The sequence below is a fragment of the Microcaecilia unicolor genome, chromosome 1, assembly GCF_901765095.1.
Source record: "Microcaecilia unicolor chromosome 1, aMicUni1.1, whole genome shotgun sequence".
Taxonomy (NCBI): Eukaryota; Metazoa; Chordata; class Amphibia; order Gymnophiona; family Siphonopidae; genus Microcaecilia; species Microcaecilia unicolor.
This window is the reverse complement of record NC_044031.1, coordinates 507,792,298-507,805,502: the sequence shown is the minus strand read 5'-3', so window position 1 is coordinate 507,805,502 and position 13,205 is coordinate 507,792,298. Positions and strand designations below refer to the sequence as shown.

General features: G+C 43.4%; 1 protein-coding gene and 1 long non-coding RNA gene across 2 annotated transcripts in view; one reads left to right on the top strand and one right to left on the bottom strand.

The window, feature by feature from the left end:
• The window catches only part of PDE7A (phosphodiesterase 7A), a 333,862-nt gene that overhangs the window by 183,045 nt on the left and 137,612 nt on the right, over nt 1-13,205 (top strand). The window contains exon 4 of the mRNA XM_030215118.1: nt 4,959-5,110. Within this exon, the coding sequence (XP_030070978.1) occupies nt 4,959-5,110 (152 nt within the window). The remainder of the gene's footprint in view (nt 1-4,958; nt 5,111-13,205) is intronic.
• LOC115477962 overlaps nt 1-13,205 on the bottom strand; it is a 91,613-nt gene that overhangs the window by 56,352 nt on the left and 22,056 nt on the right. The window contains exon 2 of the long non-coding RNA XR_003943406.1: nt 4,887-4,985. This is a non-coding gene — a long non-coding RNA (uncharacterized LOC115477962). The remainder of the gene's footprint in view (nt 1-4,886; nt 4,986-13,205) is intronic.

Below are 13,205 nucleotides of genomic sequence, written 5' to 3'. Positions count from 1 at the left end.
GGACGCCCATCTTGCGATTTGTGTCGAAAGATGGGTGCCCTTCCCTTTGAAAATAAGCCTGATGGTATCCTCTAATAAATAAAAGTCTGCAGTACTCACAAGTACATATCGCACAGCACTCCTGCACGGGGAAGAAAATGGCCGCGGCGTCTATGCGCGGGGTTAGACTTTAAATAGCACACAGCTGATCATCAAACCGCATACCTGATTGGGCCACATCCCAAAAGCAGTAGCCAATCAGTTCAAAGACCACCAATCGATCTCAGAATTCAACCCCGAAGGGTGAAGTGTTTGTAACTGGAAAATCCAACGTTGCTCCTTATAATTTAATAGCTGTCCAACGTTCCCGCCCTCCCACCCTAGTCAGACACAATCTAAAATTCTCCATTTGATGTGACTAAGTTGATGATGGAAATCCAGCCAGTGTTGGACTAACGGTGCTGTTAGTACCTGGTTCTTGATCCTGGATTTGTGTTCATTTAGACGAGATTTGATAGGGCGACTTGAACGTCCTATATAAATAAGCTGACAGGGACAGAGGATGGCATAGACTACATTATTAGACATGCAGTTGTTTAGAGATCGAGCACAAATGGGGCGTGAAGTGCAAGGATGTTTACATATCGGTCCTTCGATGGTCAAATCATACCATTGACAAGACCCACACTTAAAATGACCTAAAGTGTCTGGAAGATCATTTTCATAATCCAGGCGTTTATAAGTAAGCATTTCATCTATAGTTTTGCTCCATTCGTTAGACAACTATTAAATTATAAGGAGCAACGTTGGATTTTCCAGCTACAAACACTTACCCTTCGGAGTTGAATTCTGAGATCGATTGGTGGTCTTTGATCTGATTGGCTGCTGCTTTTGGGACGTGGCCCAATCAGGTGTGCGGTTTGATCAGCTATGTGCTATTTAAAGTCTAACCCCATGTATAGACGCTGCGGCCATTTTCTTCCCCGTGCAGGAGTGCAGTGCGATATGTACTTGTGAGTGCTGCAGACTTTTATTTATTAGGGGATACCATGTCTTACATAGAATTACAATTTTGTACTTCATCTCATCTTTTTCTCCAGTGAACCTCTTCCCTGAAGAAGGAAATCGAAACCTGGCCATGTTGGCGGAGGTTCTCCCCTGGTGAAAAATTGCTGCCAGCTCCTCCCCCATTCTCTATTTCTGTGGATAACACTCTCATCCTTTCTGTCTCATCAGCTCGTAACCTTGGGGTCATCTTCGACTCCTCCCTCTCCTTCTCTGCACATATTCAACAGACTGCTAAAACCTGTCGTTTCTTTCTCTATAATATCAACAAAATTTGCCCTTTCCTTTCTGAGCACACTACCAGAACCCTCATCCACGCTCTTATCACCTCTCACTTAGACTATTGCAAATTGCTTCTCACAGGTCTCCCACTTAGCCATCTCTCTCCAATCTGTTCAAAATTCTGCTGCACGGCTAATATTCCGCCAGGGTCGTTATGCTCATATTAGCCCTCTCCTCAAGTCACTTCACTGGCTTCCTATCCGTTTCCGCATACAGTTCAAACTCCTCTTATTGACCTATAAGTGCATACACTCTGCAGCTCTTCAGTACCTCTCCATTCTCATCTCTCCCTACATTCCTCCCTGGGAACTCCGTTCACTGGGTAAATCTCTTATCTGCACCCTTCTCCTCCACCGCTAACTCCAGACTCCGTTCCTTTTATCTTGCTGCACCATATGCCTGGAATAGACTTCCTGAGCCGGTATGTCAAGCTCCATCTCTGGCCGTCTTCAAATCTAAGCTAAAAGCCCACCTTTTTGATGCTGCTTTTAACTCCTAACCCTTATTCACTTGTTCAGAACCCTTATTTTATCATCCTCACCTTAATATTCCCTTATCTCTTGTTTGTCCTGTTTGTCTGTCCTAATTAGATTGTAAGTTCTGTCGAGCAGGGACTGTCTCTTCATGTTCAAGTGTACAGCGCTGCATACGTCTAGTAGCGCTATAGAAATAAGTAGTAGCAGTTAAGTGCTACTTTCAATTCCACTGTTGGCTTTAGAAGTATGAAGGCTAAAGATACAATTAAGAATTAAAAAAACCCAAAATATATTAAGCGGATCTATGATGATTTGCGCCACACCATTATCATAAAGGGATTCAGTTCCCATATGGTGTGTGTGGCAGGATACTCTGATGATCCCCTTTAGAAAAAAGCTATATGTATGTGAATTAACACTGTAATAGCAGCTTTGGATATGACAAACATTGATTGTGGACAAGTCATGATTCAATAAGAGTATCCTACTGATGAGTGTTTGGGACACTAGATTTGAATTTATATTGCACCAAGAGGAGTTATTCTTTCTAATGGAGGACATTTGTTGTGTGATGACAGGGCCCTAGATCCTCTTTCTTGTCCTACATAAACCCTGCTTGAATACCTTCTGCATCTTCCCAAGTTTGGTCTTAAGACCAACTCCATTAGGGTTCATCTCGGTGCAATTAATGCTTATCATCAATGTGTAGAGGGTAAGCCCATCTCTGGACAGCCTCTAGTTGTTCACGTCATGTGAGGTTTGCTTTTGTCAAACCCCCCTGTCAAACCTCCACCTGTGTTATTGGACATCAACTTCATTCTCACCTAGCTGATGAAAGCTCCTTTCGAGCCACTGAATTCCTGCCATCTGAAGTATTTGACCTGGAAGGTCATTTTCTTGGTGGCTGTTACTTCAGCTTGTAGGGTCAATGAGCTTCAGGCTCTAGTACTGGATGCACCTTATACTAAGTTTAATCACAATGGAATAGTTCTCCACACACACCCTAAGTTCCTGCCTAAGGTTGTGTCGGAGTTCCATCTGAACCAGTCGATTGTCTTGCCAATATTCTTTCTCCGACCTCTTGCCCATTCTGGCGAAAGCACCTTGCACACCTTGGACTGCAAGCGAGCACTGGTGTACTACATGGAGCGGACTATGCCCCCACAGAAAGTCTGCCAAATTTGGTTTCTTTTGCTCCCAACAGGATGAGGTTAGCCATCGGGAAACACACCATCTCAAATTTGCTAGCAAATTGCACTTCCTTCACTTATTCCCAGGGTGGGCTGACCCTGGAGGGTCATGTCACAGCTCAGAATGTCAGAGCCGTGGCTGCATCAGTAACCTACTTGTGGTCAGTCTCAATTGAAGAAATTTGCAAGTCTATGATGTGGTCTTCTGTCCACACATTCACATCTCAGTACTGCCTTGAGCAGGATACCCGATGTGATAGTTGGTTTGGGCAGACAGTGTTGCAGAATCTATTTGGTGTCTAGAATCCAACTCCATCCTCCTAGGCCTGTTTTACTCTGTTCCAGGCTGCACTCTCACTCAGGTTGTATGTAGTTTCAGGTTAATCTCAGTTATGTGGAGGAGTGGCCTAGTGGTTAGGGTGGTGGACTTTGGTCCTGGGGAACTGAGGAACTGAGTTCGATTCCCACTTCAGGCACAGGCAGCTCCTTGTGACTCTGGGCAAGTCACTTAACCCTCCATTGCCCCATGTAAGCCGCATTGAGCCTGCCATGAGTGGGAAAGCGCGGGGTACAAATGTAACAAAAAAAAAATATATGTCCTTGTCATTGTGAGACCCAGTTAACCCATGTTCGTTGTTTTTGGTGAGCCTGGATGCTAGGGATAACCCAATTGTGAGAATTAATGTCTTGCTTGTTCTCTGAGAAAGCGAAGATACTTCCTGTTGCAGGTATTCTCCAAGGACTGCAGTCCTTATATTCTCACAAACCCATCTGCCTCCTGTTGGAGTTCTCTTATTTTTTTTCTTTTTTATGCTGTAGTATCTAATGGTGGTAACCACGCTCTTGCGGCACTTAGGAAGGCACTTGCACATGTGCAGTGGGAGCAGCTCTCTCATGCTCCACAAAGCTCTGTTTTTTAGCTTGTTACAAGCTCCAGACTGGGCAATGTGGGATCTTGTTACCCAATTGAGAGAATATAAGAGGCCTTCTGTCCTCGTTGAATACCTGCTACAGGTAAGTTTCTGCGCTATCTCTGCTCACCAGAACTTATGATCTTGTACATGTATGTTTAAAGAGCTGTGTACATTTAGTAGCACTATAAAAATGAAAAATAGTAGTAATAGTGAAGACCACCCTAAATCTGGGGCATTGTAGCTGTTCGTCATCAGAGAGAAGGCAATTTTTATCAGCAGTTTTTATTCTCTGATGAAATATAGTAGAATAAACTATTTGGTGGTCTTATTCAGGTTGGTCTAGTAGTTGATTAAGCAAAGTTGTACAATCAGCTGTGAATCAGCAAGTCCAGTGGTGCATGGTAGATATAATGGGCTAGATTCGATTCTGTATATGGCGCCGTAAAAATCTGTGCTGACAAAACTTCAGGCATGGTTTAGAGAGTACACCTAGGGCCCATCTGTGCCACTAAATCTAGTCAGGAATTTGTCAAGTAAAACTTGGTGCAGATACTGATGAGTAAATTAGGTGTGGAGCAGGTGTATTCTATAATAGCGCCCATAATATTTGAAACTCTCATGATCAGCCCATTCCACGCCCCTGGCCATTTCCCCTTTTTGGCAGCATGCATTAGAATTTATATGCATCACTTTGTAGAATATGCTTAGCAGGTTGTGTTCGTAAATTCTTATTAAAGCCAGTTAAAGATTATTAAGATGTGCATGCAATACAGAATATGAGCTGAATTGCACACACAAGTTGCACTATATAGAATCTGGGGGAATACCAGTGTCATATGGACAAAGCCAAATTTAGTAGCTTGATGGTCAGGCATTTGGTTTATCAAGTTCACTAGATTATTTCCATGAATGAGGATATGGGTCAAATTTAATCATAAACAGATTTTCAGCAAAGACAAAGGCTTTACTTTATAAAATACCTCATGTTTCCAATATATTTTTATAGAGCTGAGATGACTGGGTTTTTTCTTTCCTCATTTTGTGTTTTCCAGCACAGTCAGAATCTGAAGTTCCATTATCTGCAAGAAACATAAGAAGGTTACTAAGCTTCCAGCGCTATCTGAGATCTTCTCGTTTCTTCCGTGGCATTGCTGCTCAAAATGCCCTATACATTTTGGATGATGATTATAACGGTCAAGCCAAGGTTTGCAAAATGTTTACTTTTATGTTCTGTTCCATTTCAAAATTGTATAAGCTTAAGAGATTGTAAGAGTGCTGCCCCAAGAAATTGTCAAGTAACTGTTTGCTATGGTGGTATGATTCCATATTGTTTTTGCCAGAAATAATATATATATTTTTTCTTTTCTGAAATTAGTTTCCAAGTTTATTAAAGAAAATAAGATGATACCTTTTTTTATTGGACATAACTTAATACATTTCTTGATTAGCTTTCAAAGGTTGCCCTTCGTCAGATTGGAAATATTATTTCCGATCTGAGGAAGAAGGGCAACCTTCGAAAGCTAATCAAAAAATGTATTAAGTTATGTCCAATAAAAAAGGTATCTTATTTTCTTTCCATGTTTTATTTTTTGATTTCTATTGATAACCTTAAGAGTGGACTAACACGGCTACCACACTCCTCTACTCAAGTTTATTAAAAATTTTATATACTGCACTAGGATGGGGGACCTTCAGGGTGGTTTACAATTAAAATCTAAATAAGGTACAAGAAGTATGTTAATTGCAATATTATAAAACAATATCACTTAGACAGCAATTAGAGGAAAGAGTAGGTGGTAGGAACCCCATTTCTTTAAGAAAAGATAAGATATAATAGTTAATAGAGGTGGCTGAATCATGAGGTCTATACAGGACTCACTTCAACTTTATTAAGGAAGGAAATGGTGAAGGAAGAAACAATTAGCTTCTGATATCCTTTTCAATCCTGCCATAATCTGGAATAGTTAACGTTTGAATGAGTGAGAGAGTGAGTTACAAAGCTTTAACTTTTTTGGATGGTAATTAAGGTAATAGCATTGTGGAAATTATTATTCTTGATGTCCTTATGGATATGGTTAAGTGTAATTCAGTATTACTGTGAACATGTATTGAATTAAAAGCATTAGCATGACAGCGTTCATACTAATGATGTCTAGGGAAAAAGAACCGTTATCCAGAGCAGTTTTCACATCATAAAAACATTTAATCAACTACATGGGTCCTGGCATAGGTGGAGAGCTAAAAGGTTTGCCATACTTAATTTGATTGCTTCTTACTTTCTTTACCTTTTAGCTCAAGATAGATTATGGGCATGCCTTAATTTACTTCTGGTCACTATTTTATTATTATTTCTGTACCCTTGTACTGCCATCTTTTCTTGATATAAGGAAGTTTCTGTTAGTGGAAGTGTTTGTTTTGTCACTGTTAATAAATACTGATCAGAGTATAATTAGCCAGAGCATTAATAATCCATCAAGGATTATGGGAGGGAGGTACTAACTTCAGCATATAGCATTTACTAGAAAAATGGAAAACACCATTGCAAAGGTGAGGGTTTCTGTGGTTTGCCCTGTGATCCTGTTGATACATTTTTATACATACAGAATATTGTTTGGATACACTAATTCTTATACTGAAATGGTAGTTATGAAGAGGCAATATCTTAATTAAAGACCTTTATGGATCTTATTGTGTTATAAGAAATAAAAGTGATTCTTTCAGTAGAAAATTCTTACAAGGTGTTTGAATATTAAAAATTCACAAAGCCCACTGGGACCCTTTTCCTAAGTGGAAAATAATTATAACTTTTTTGCATTTAACATAACTGCAAGGTGATGCCATAGAAGAGTTTTTGATATAATTTATATTGTAATGACAGTGCGGAGTAATGCTTAGTGAGCAATGGATGTTGGAGCCACCCATAAGTTAAAATGTTCTCTTAGACCCAAATGTTAATCTTAATGTGAGTTTATGAGTTTGAATAATTCCCGAAATGACTTTCCCTGATTAATGCCTTGTGACATTAGTTATGAGAATGAGGTCATGTCTTTAGCAGAAAATTACCCCAGAATGCACAAAAGCAGGAATGGGGGATTTACAACACTCCTTATAGAACCCGCTGTTGTTTCTCAGACACAGGAATCCTGTGATATAACTGCACTCTTTAAAGAAGAGTACTGTATTTCAGAAGTAAGTAGTAATAATAATTCTCTATCACTTGAAAGTGAAAGGGTTACTGTTTATTACATTTGTTAGGCTGAACCACTACTAAATCAGGTTCACAGTGGCAATGAAATACCTCTTGGACTCTCTTGCTGTGTCACATATAGCGTTATCCACACCTCATAAAATCATCAGATTGTATTCTATGTTTCTTGTTGAGCTTAAGACAATTTCAGGGGATCAGCTTAAAGAAAAAAAATTGCTTGAACAGCAACTGATAAGGCATTGGATTACTTTTACCATGTGTACTTTTGTTATAATGCCCATTGCATGGCGTATACCACTTCTGCTACTACTACTACTATTTATCATTTCTATAGCGCTACAAGGCATATGCAGTGCTGTACACCATACACAAAAATGTCAAAGAACAACAAAAGAAAGTCCAAAACTCCCACAAAAAACACAAAAACAACAAATCAAGCGGAAGAAATCCAGAAAGACCAGACTGAAACCACAGATAGTAAGAGCACCAAGGAAATTTTATTGGTGCTCTTACTATCTGTGGTTTCAGTCTGGTCTTTCTGAATTTCTTCTGCTTGATTTGTTGTTTTCACCATACACAAAAAGACAGTCCCTGCTCAAAGAGCTTACAATCTAGATAAGACAATTAGAACAATTAAGGGTAAGGGAATAAAGAGTTGACTATTTGTCATGGAAGTGTTGGAAGGTATTTATCTTATAAGCTATTGTGCTGATTGTATAGTATCCTATTTTCCATGTATCACACAGATAGGATAGCAATCATTCTCTGAGGACAAGCAGAGCATTATTGTCACAACTGGGTAACGCAACTTGTGTTGCCCAGTCTGGTGCTTGTAACAAGCATAAAACAGCTTTGTGGAGTGCGAGCCACATTCCACTGTGCATGTGTGAGTGCCTTCCCACCTTCCGTGAGAGTGTGGTTCCTTTAGTTCTTTTACCGCTGTGAGAACAGGACATGCTTTTGTCTTGTTCCTCACAGCTTGGTCCGGTAGAGCTCTTGAGTGCCTTTCAGCTGCTTTTTTGGCTGTTTTTTCAGCTAGTTCTATTTTCAGGTCTCTCTTCCCCTTCCCTTTAGTCAATTTTGCCCTTTTTTAAGTTTCCTTATTATTTCCATGTCGTCAGGCTGCTTTTAAGCCTTGACTACAGTCAGGTTCTCCCTCTGTTATTTTTGTCTGTTGCTTGGCCCCATTTTTGGCACCTTCGAGTCATTTGGCCATGGAAGTTCTTTCTTCTATGTCTATGAAAGTTCCCAGTGGCTTTAAGCGCTGCAGTCGGACCATCTCTGGTATGGACACCCATTCTTGGTGGCTTCAGTGTCTTAGGACCTGACCATAGCCCTTCCAGCTGTGTCCTGTATCTTCGTATGAGGACTCAGGTGACCAGAGAGGCTCAATGTGAGAAGATGTTTGGAGCCCAGTTTGAATCCTCGACATCTGCATCGACTTAGGCATCTGCATTGGAGGCTACTATGGCTGCTTGACCTGTTGACACTGGGAGCAGTTCTACATTGAATGGGTTTCCACCTGTCTCAACACTGACTGCTGTGCAGAGCCCTTGGGAGTGACCTGTGTCGAACCTAACCCCGAGGCGATGTGAGGACTTGACGTCCTCGTCGGCACCGAGGAGCCTTGATGACTGACCGGGCGAAAGCTAAGAAGTATTGGCATTGATCCCCCTCAGCGTATGGTGCCAGGACTTCCAGGGGGGCCAAGGGATTTGGTACCTGTGAAGCATCGGTGCTGGGAGGACCGCTCCCCCTCCATATGAGGTGCCGGTGTGGAGGTCTCCAAGCAGCCAGAACCAGCCTTCCATCTCATCTCTACCAGTTCTGCAGACTTTCTCTGAGCCTACGCCCCAGCCTTTCCCGGTGTTGGCCCTCGATGAGCCCATCTGGGCCTTACTCTCTGAGTTGCTGGCTGCCTTTATATTGGTGTCGAAGGCACTTGCACCAACCATGCTTCTCGTTGCGTCATCATTTGGCCCTCTGCCTGCAGTGCGGTCTCTGATGCCAGTTTCTCATGTAGCCCCACCGTCGACTACCACCCACATTGTCACTCCTTTGACGACATGGTTATTCTAGGTCGAGGCATGCTCGGTCTCAGACTTCTTCATAGGAGGTCTTGGCTGACTCCGATGAGGAGTGCTTATGGATGACCCTTGATACTTCTCGGAGGAGGAATCTTATGGGATACCATCTGACCTCTCCCCTCCACAGGAAAGGAGAAAGTCTTCCCCAAGAGAGCCTTTCCTTCCCCTCTTTTGTCAAGGAAATGGCAGCTGCCATTCCATTTCCTTTAAAAGTGGAGGACAAGCCCAAGGCTAAGATGCTCGAGGTCCTTGACTACGAATCCCCTCCTAGAGAGGCTGTGACGGTCCTGTTTCACAAGATCTTGCAGGATGTTCTCATGTGGAATTGGGAGTCCCCTCTGTCTGTCCCAGTACTTCTTAAAAAGATAGACACCATGTACTGGATTCAGAGTACCCCTGGGATTGATAAGCCTCAGTTACCTCATCATTCCCTCATGGTTGAATCCACCCTCAAAATGGCCAAGAGTTTGAGAATCTGCTTCGGCACCCACGCGCAGAGAAGATAAAACCTTGGACTCTTTTCGGCGTAAGATGTTCCAGGCCTTTATGCTCATATCACATATTCAATCATACCAGCTCTTCACGAGGAGTGGCGGACTGTCTCTTCGGAGCATGCTGAATCGCTTTGCCAATTGGCTAAGCAGCAGAAGGTTTTTGAGGAGAGTTTGGCGGATGCCCCATGCTGGGGAGGATAACCTTTTTGGAGAGAAGGTTAAGAAGGTTGCTGACCAAATCAAGAAACACACTGATACCATCTCTTCTATCTCCCATCGGACACCTTCTGCATCTGCCTCCTCCTCTAGGAGGTATTTTGGCAAGTCGAATAAGGGAGCCTGTTACTTGCAGGGATGTAGTTATGCTTCCTCTTCTTGGACGCTTCAGCAGTTGTAGCCCCAGTGTGCTCGTTCCCATCAGCTTGTGCCTAAGGCCTCAGTAGCTCCCCAGTCGAAGCAATAGACAAGCTACTGACTGGCTCCAGCAGAGCATAGCCATAGTACCAATTGACGTCCCGGACGACTTGCCAGTCGGGAGGGGGGGGGGAGCCTGAAGTTTGTTTCATGAAATGGACTCCTTGTAACCTCCAACCAGTGGGTTCTTCAAATAGTCTGTCTTAGTTACACCCTGAATTGGCAACAAAGACCACCAAATTGCCAATGAAGAGCTTCGTACTTCAGCTCTCAGCACAAGCAGGTACTTGCAGAGGAACATTCAGCCCTTCTGAAGGTCCATGCAGTGAAGCCCGTTCCACCAAGGGAGGAAGGGCGGAGGTTCTATTCCAGATACTTTCTTGTCAAAAGAAGACAGGAGGGATGCATCCTATTCTACATCTAAGGGCCCTGAACAAATTTCTGGTCAAAGAAAAGTTCAGGATGGTTTCCCTGGGCATCCTTCTCCCCATGATTCAGAAAAATGATTGGCTATGCTTTCTGGACTTAAAGGATGCTTACAGTTGCATCCTGATACTTCCAGCTCACAGGAAGTATCTACGATTTCGGCTGGGAACACAGCACTTCCAGTACCACATATTGCTCTTTTCGTGTCAGCACCAAGGGTCTTTACCAGATGTCTGCGGTAGTTGCAGCATCACTACGTAGACTCCATGTATTCCCTTATCTGGACAATTGACTGGTGAAGAGCACGTCAGAGGACAGTGCTCGGGAGTCTTTGCGAAGGACTTTTCAGGTGCTCGATCTGCTAAGGTTCATTTTAAACTACCCCAAGTACCATCTTCACCCTGTCAAGCAATTGAAATACATTGGAGCCCTGTTCGATATGCAGAAGGTTCGAGCCTTTCTCCCGGGGCCAAGAGTGGACACCCTAGCCACACTGGCTTCTCAGGTTCAATTCTCTCAGCAGGTCACAGCTTGGCAGTGGTTGATGTTGTTGGACAGTTTGTGTGACGCCCATGACACGTCTTCTTATGAGGACCTCCCAATGGACCCTGGCTTCTCAGTGGTACCAAGCCTCAGAATTTAGAGGATGTCATCTGAGTGTCCTCTCTCTTGTGGTGGACAATTCAATCCAATCTGACTCTAGGATTTCCATTCCAAATTCCTCAGCCTCAAAAATTGCTGACGACGGATGCATCTTGGCTAGGGTGGGGAGCTCATGTAAATGGGCTTCACAGTCAAAGTGCTTGGTCCACCCAGGAAGCAGTTCTCAGATGATCTGGAGCTCTGGGTGATTTGGAACGCTCTAAAGGCTTTCAGAGGTCGGCTGTCTCACAAAATTGTACTCATTCAAATGGACAACCAGGTTACGATGTATTACACAAACAAGCTGGAGGGCACCGGATCATGCCCTGTGTGTCAGGTTGCTGTTCGAATGTGGTGTTGGGCTGTCCAGCGTGGTACGTTCCTTTGCCCACGTATCTGGCAGGCAAAAACTACTGCCTGGCCGAAATTGAGCAGGGTCATGCAACTGCACGAGTGGTCTCTCAACTTGGGTGTTGCCCGAGAGATCTGAGTGTGGGGCAGCCCCATGATGAATCTGTTTGCCACTCATTTCAATCACAAAGTCCCACAGTTCCAGGCTCCAGGCCCACGACAGACTAGCGTAGGATGCTTTCCTCCTTCATTAGGGGACAGGACTTCTGTATGCATATCCTCCCATACCCCTTGTGAGGAAGACTTTGCTGAAACTCAAAACAATAACCACAGGGCCATGATTCTGGTCGCTTCTTACTGGCCTTGACAGATCTGGTTCCCTATTCTTCTGGAGTTATCCTTCGAAGAACCATGGAGATTGCAATGTTTTCCAACACTCATCATGCAGAATGAGGACTCTCTTCTTCATCCCAACTTCCATTCTCTAGCCCTCATGGCCTGAATGTTGACAGCCTAGAATTTGCATCCTTGTCTCTTCCAGAGGGTGTCTCTCGAGTCTTGCTGGCTTCCAGGAAAGGTTCAACCAAGATATATTACTCTTTTAAATGGAGGAGGTTTGCCATCTGGTGTAAGGTCAAGGCCTTAGATCTTATTTCATGCCCTACACAGACCTTGCTTGAATACCTTCTAGTCTGGTCTTAAGACCAACTCTGTAAGGGTTCGCCTCAGTGCAATTAGTGCTTATCAACGTGTAGAGGTAAGCCCATCTCTGGACAGCTTCTAGTTCGCTTCATAAGAGGTTTGCGTTTGTCAGAGCCCCCTGTCTAACCTCCTCCTGTGTCTTGGGACCTCAATGTCATCCTCACCCAGCTGATGAAAGCGCCTTTCAAGCCATTGGATTCCTGTCATCTGAAATATTTGATGTGGAAGGCCATTTTCTTGGTGGCTGTTCAGCTTGTAGGGTCAGTGAGCTTCGGTCTTAGTATTGGGTGCACCTTATACTAGGTTTCATCATGGCAGAGTAGTTCGCCGCACGCACCCTAAGTTCCTTCCTAAGGTTGTGTCGGAGTTCCATCTGAACCAGTTGATTGTCTTGCCAACATTCTTTTCCTGACTGCATGCCCATCCTTGCAAAAGCGCTAGATTCCTATCATCTGAAGTTATTGACTTGGAAGGTCTTGTTTTTGGTCACTGTTACTTTAGTTTGCAGGGTTAGTGAGTTTCAGGCCCTAGTGGCAGATCCACCTTACACTAAATTTCACTGTTGGGAAGCGCACAGTCCCTAATTGTCTGGCAGATTGCATGTCTTTCACTTATGGCCAGGCTGGGCTTACCCTGGAGGGTCATGTCAAGGCCTACATTGTCAGAGCCATGGCTGCGTCGATAGCCTCAGTTGAAGAAATTTGCAAAGCTGCACGTGGTCTTCAGTCCATACATTCACATCGCACTACTGCCTTGAGCAGGCTACCCGACACAACAGTCGGTTTGACAGACAGTAATTGAATATTATGTTCAATTCTGGTCACCGCATCTCAAAAAAGATATAGTGGAATTAGAAAAGGAACAGAGAAGGGCGACAAAAATGATAAAGGGGATGGGACGACTTCCCTATGAGGAAAGGCTGAATTGGCTAGGGCTCTTCAGCTTAGAGAAAAGGCGGCTGAGGGGAGATATGAT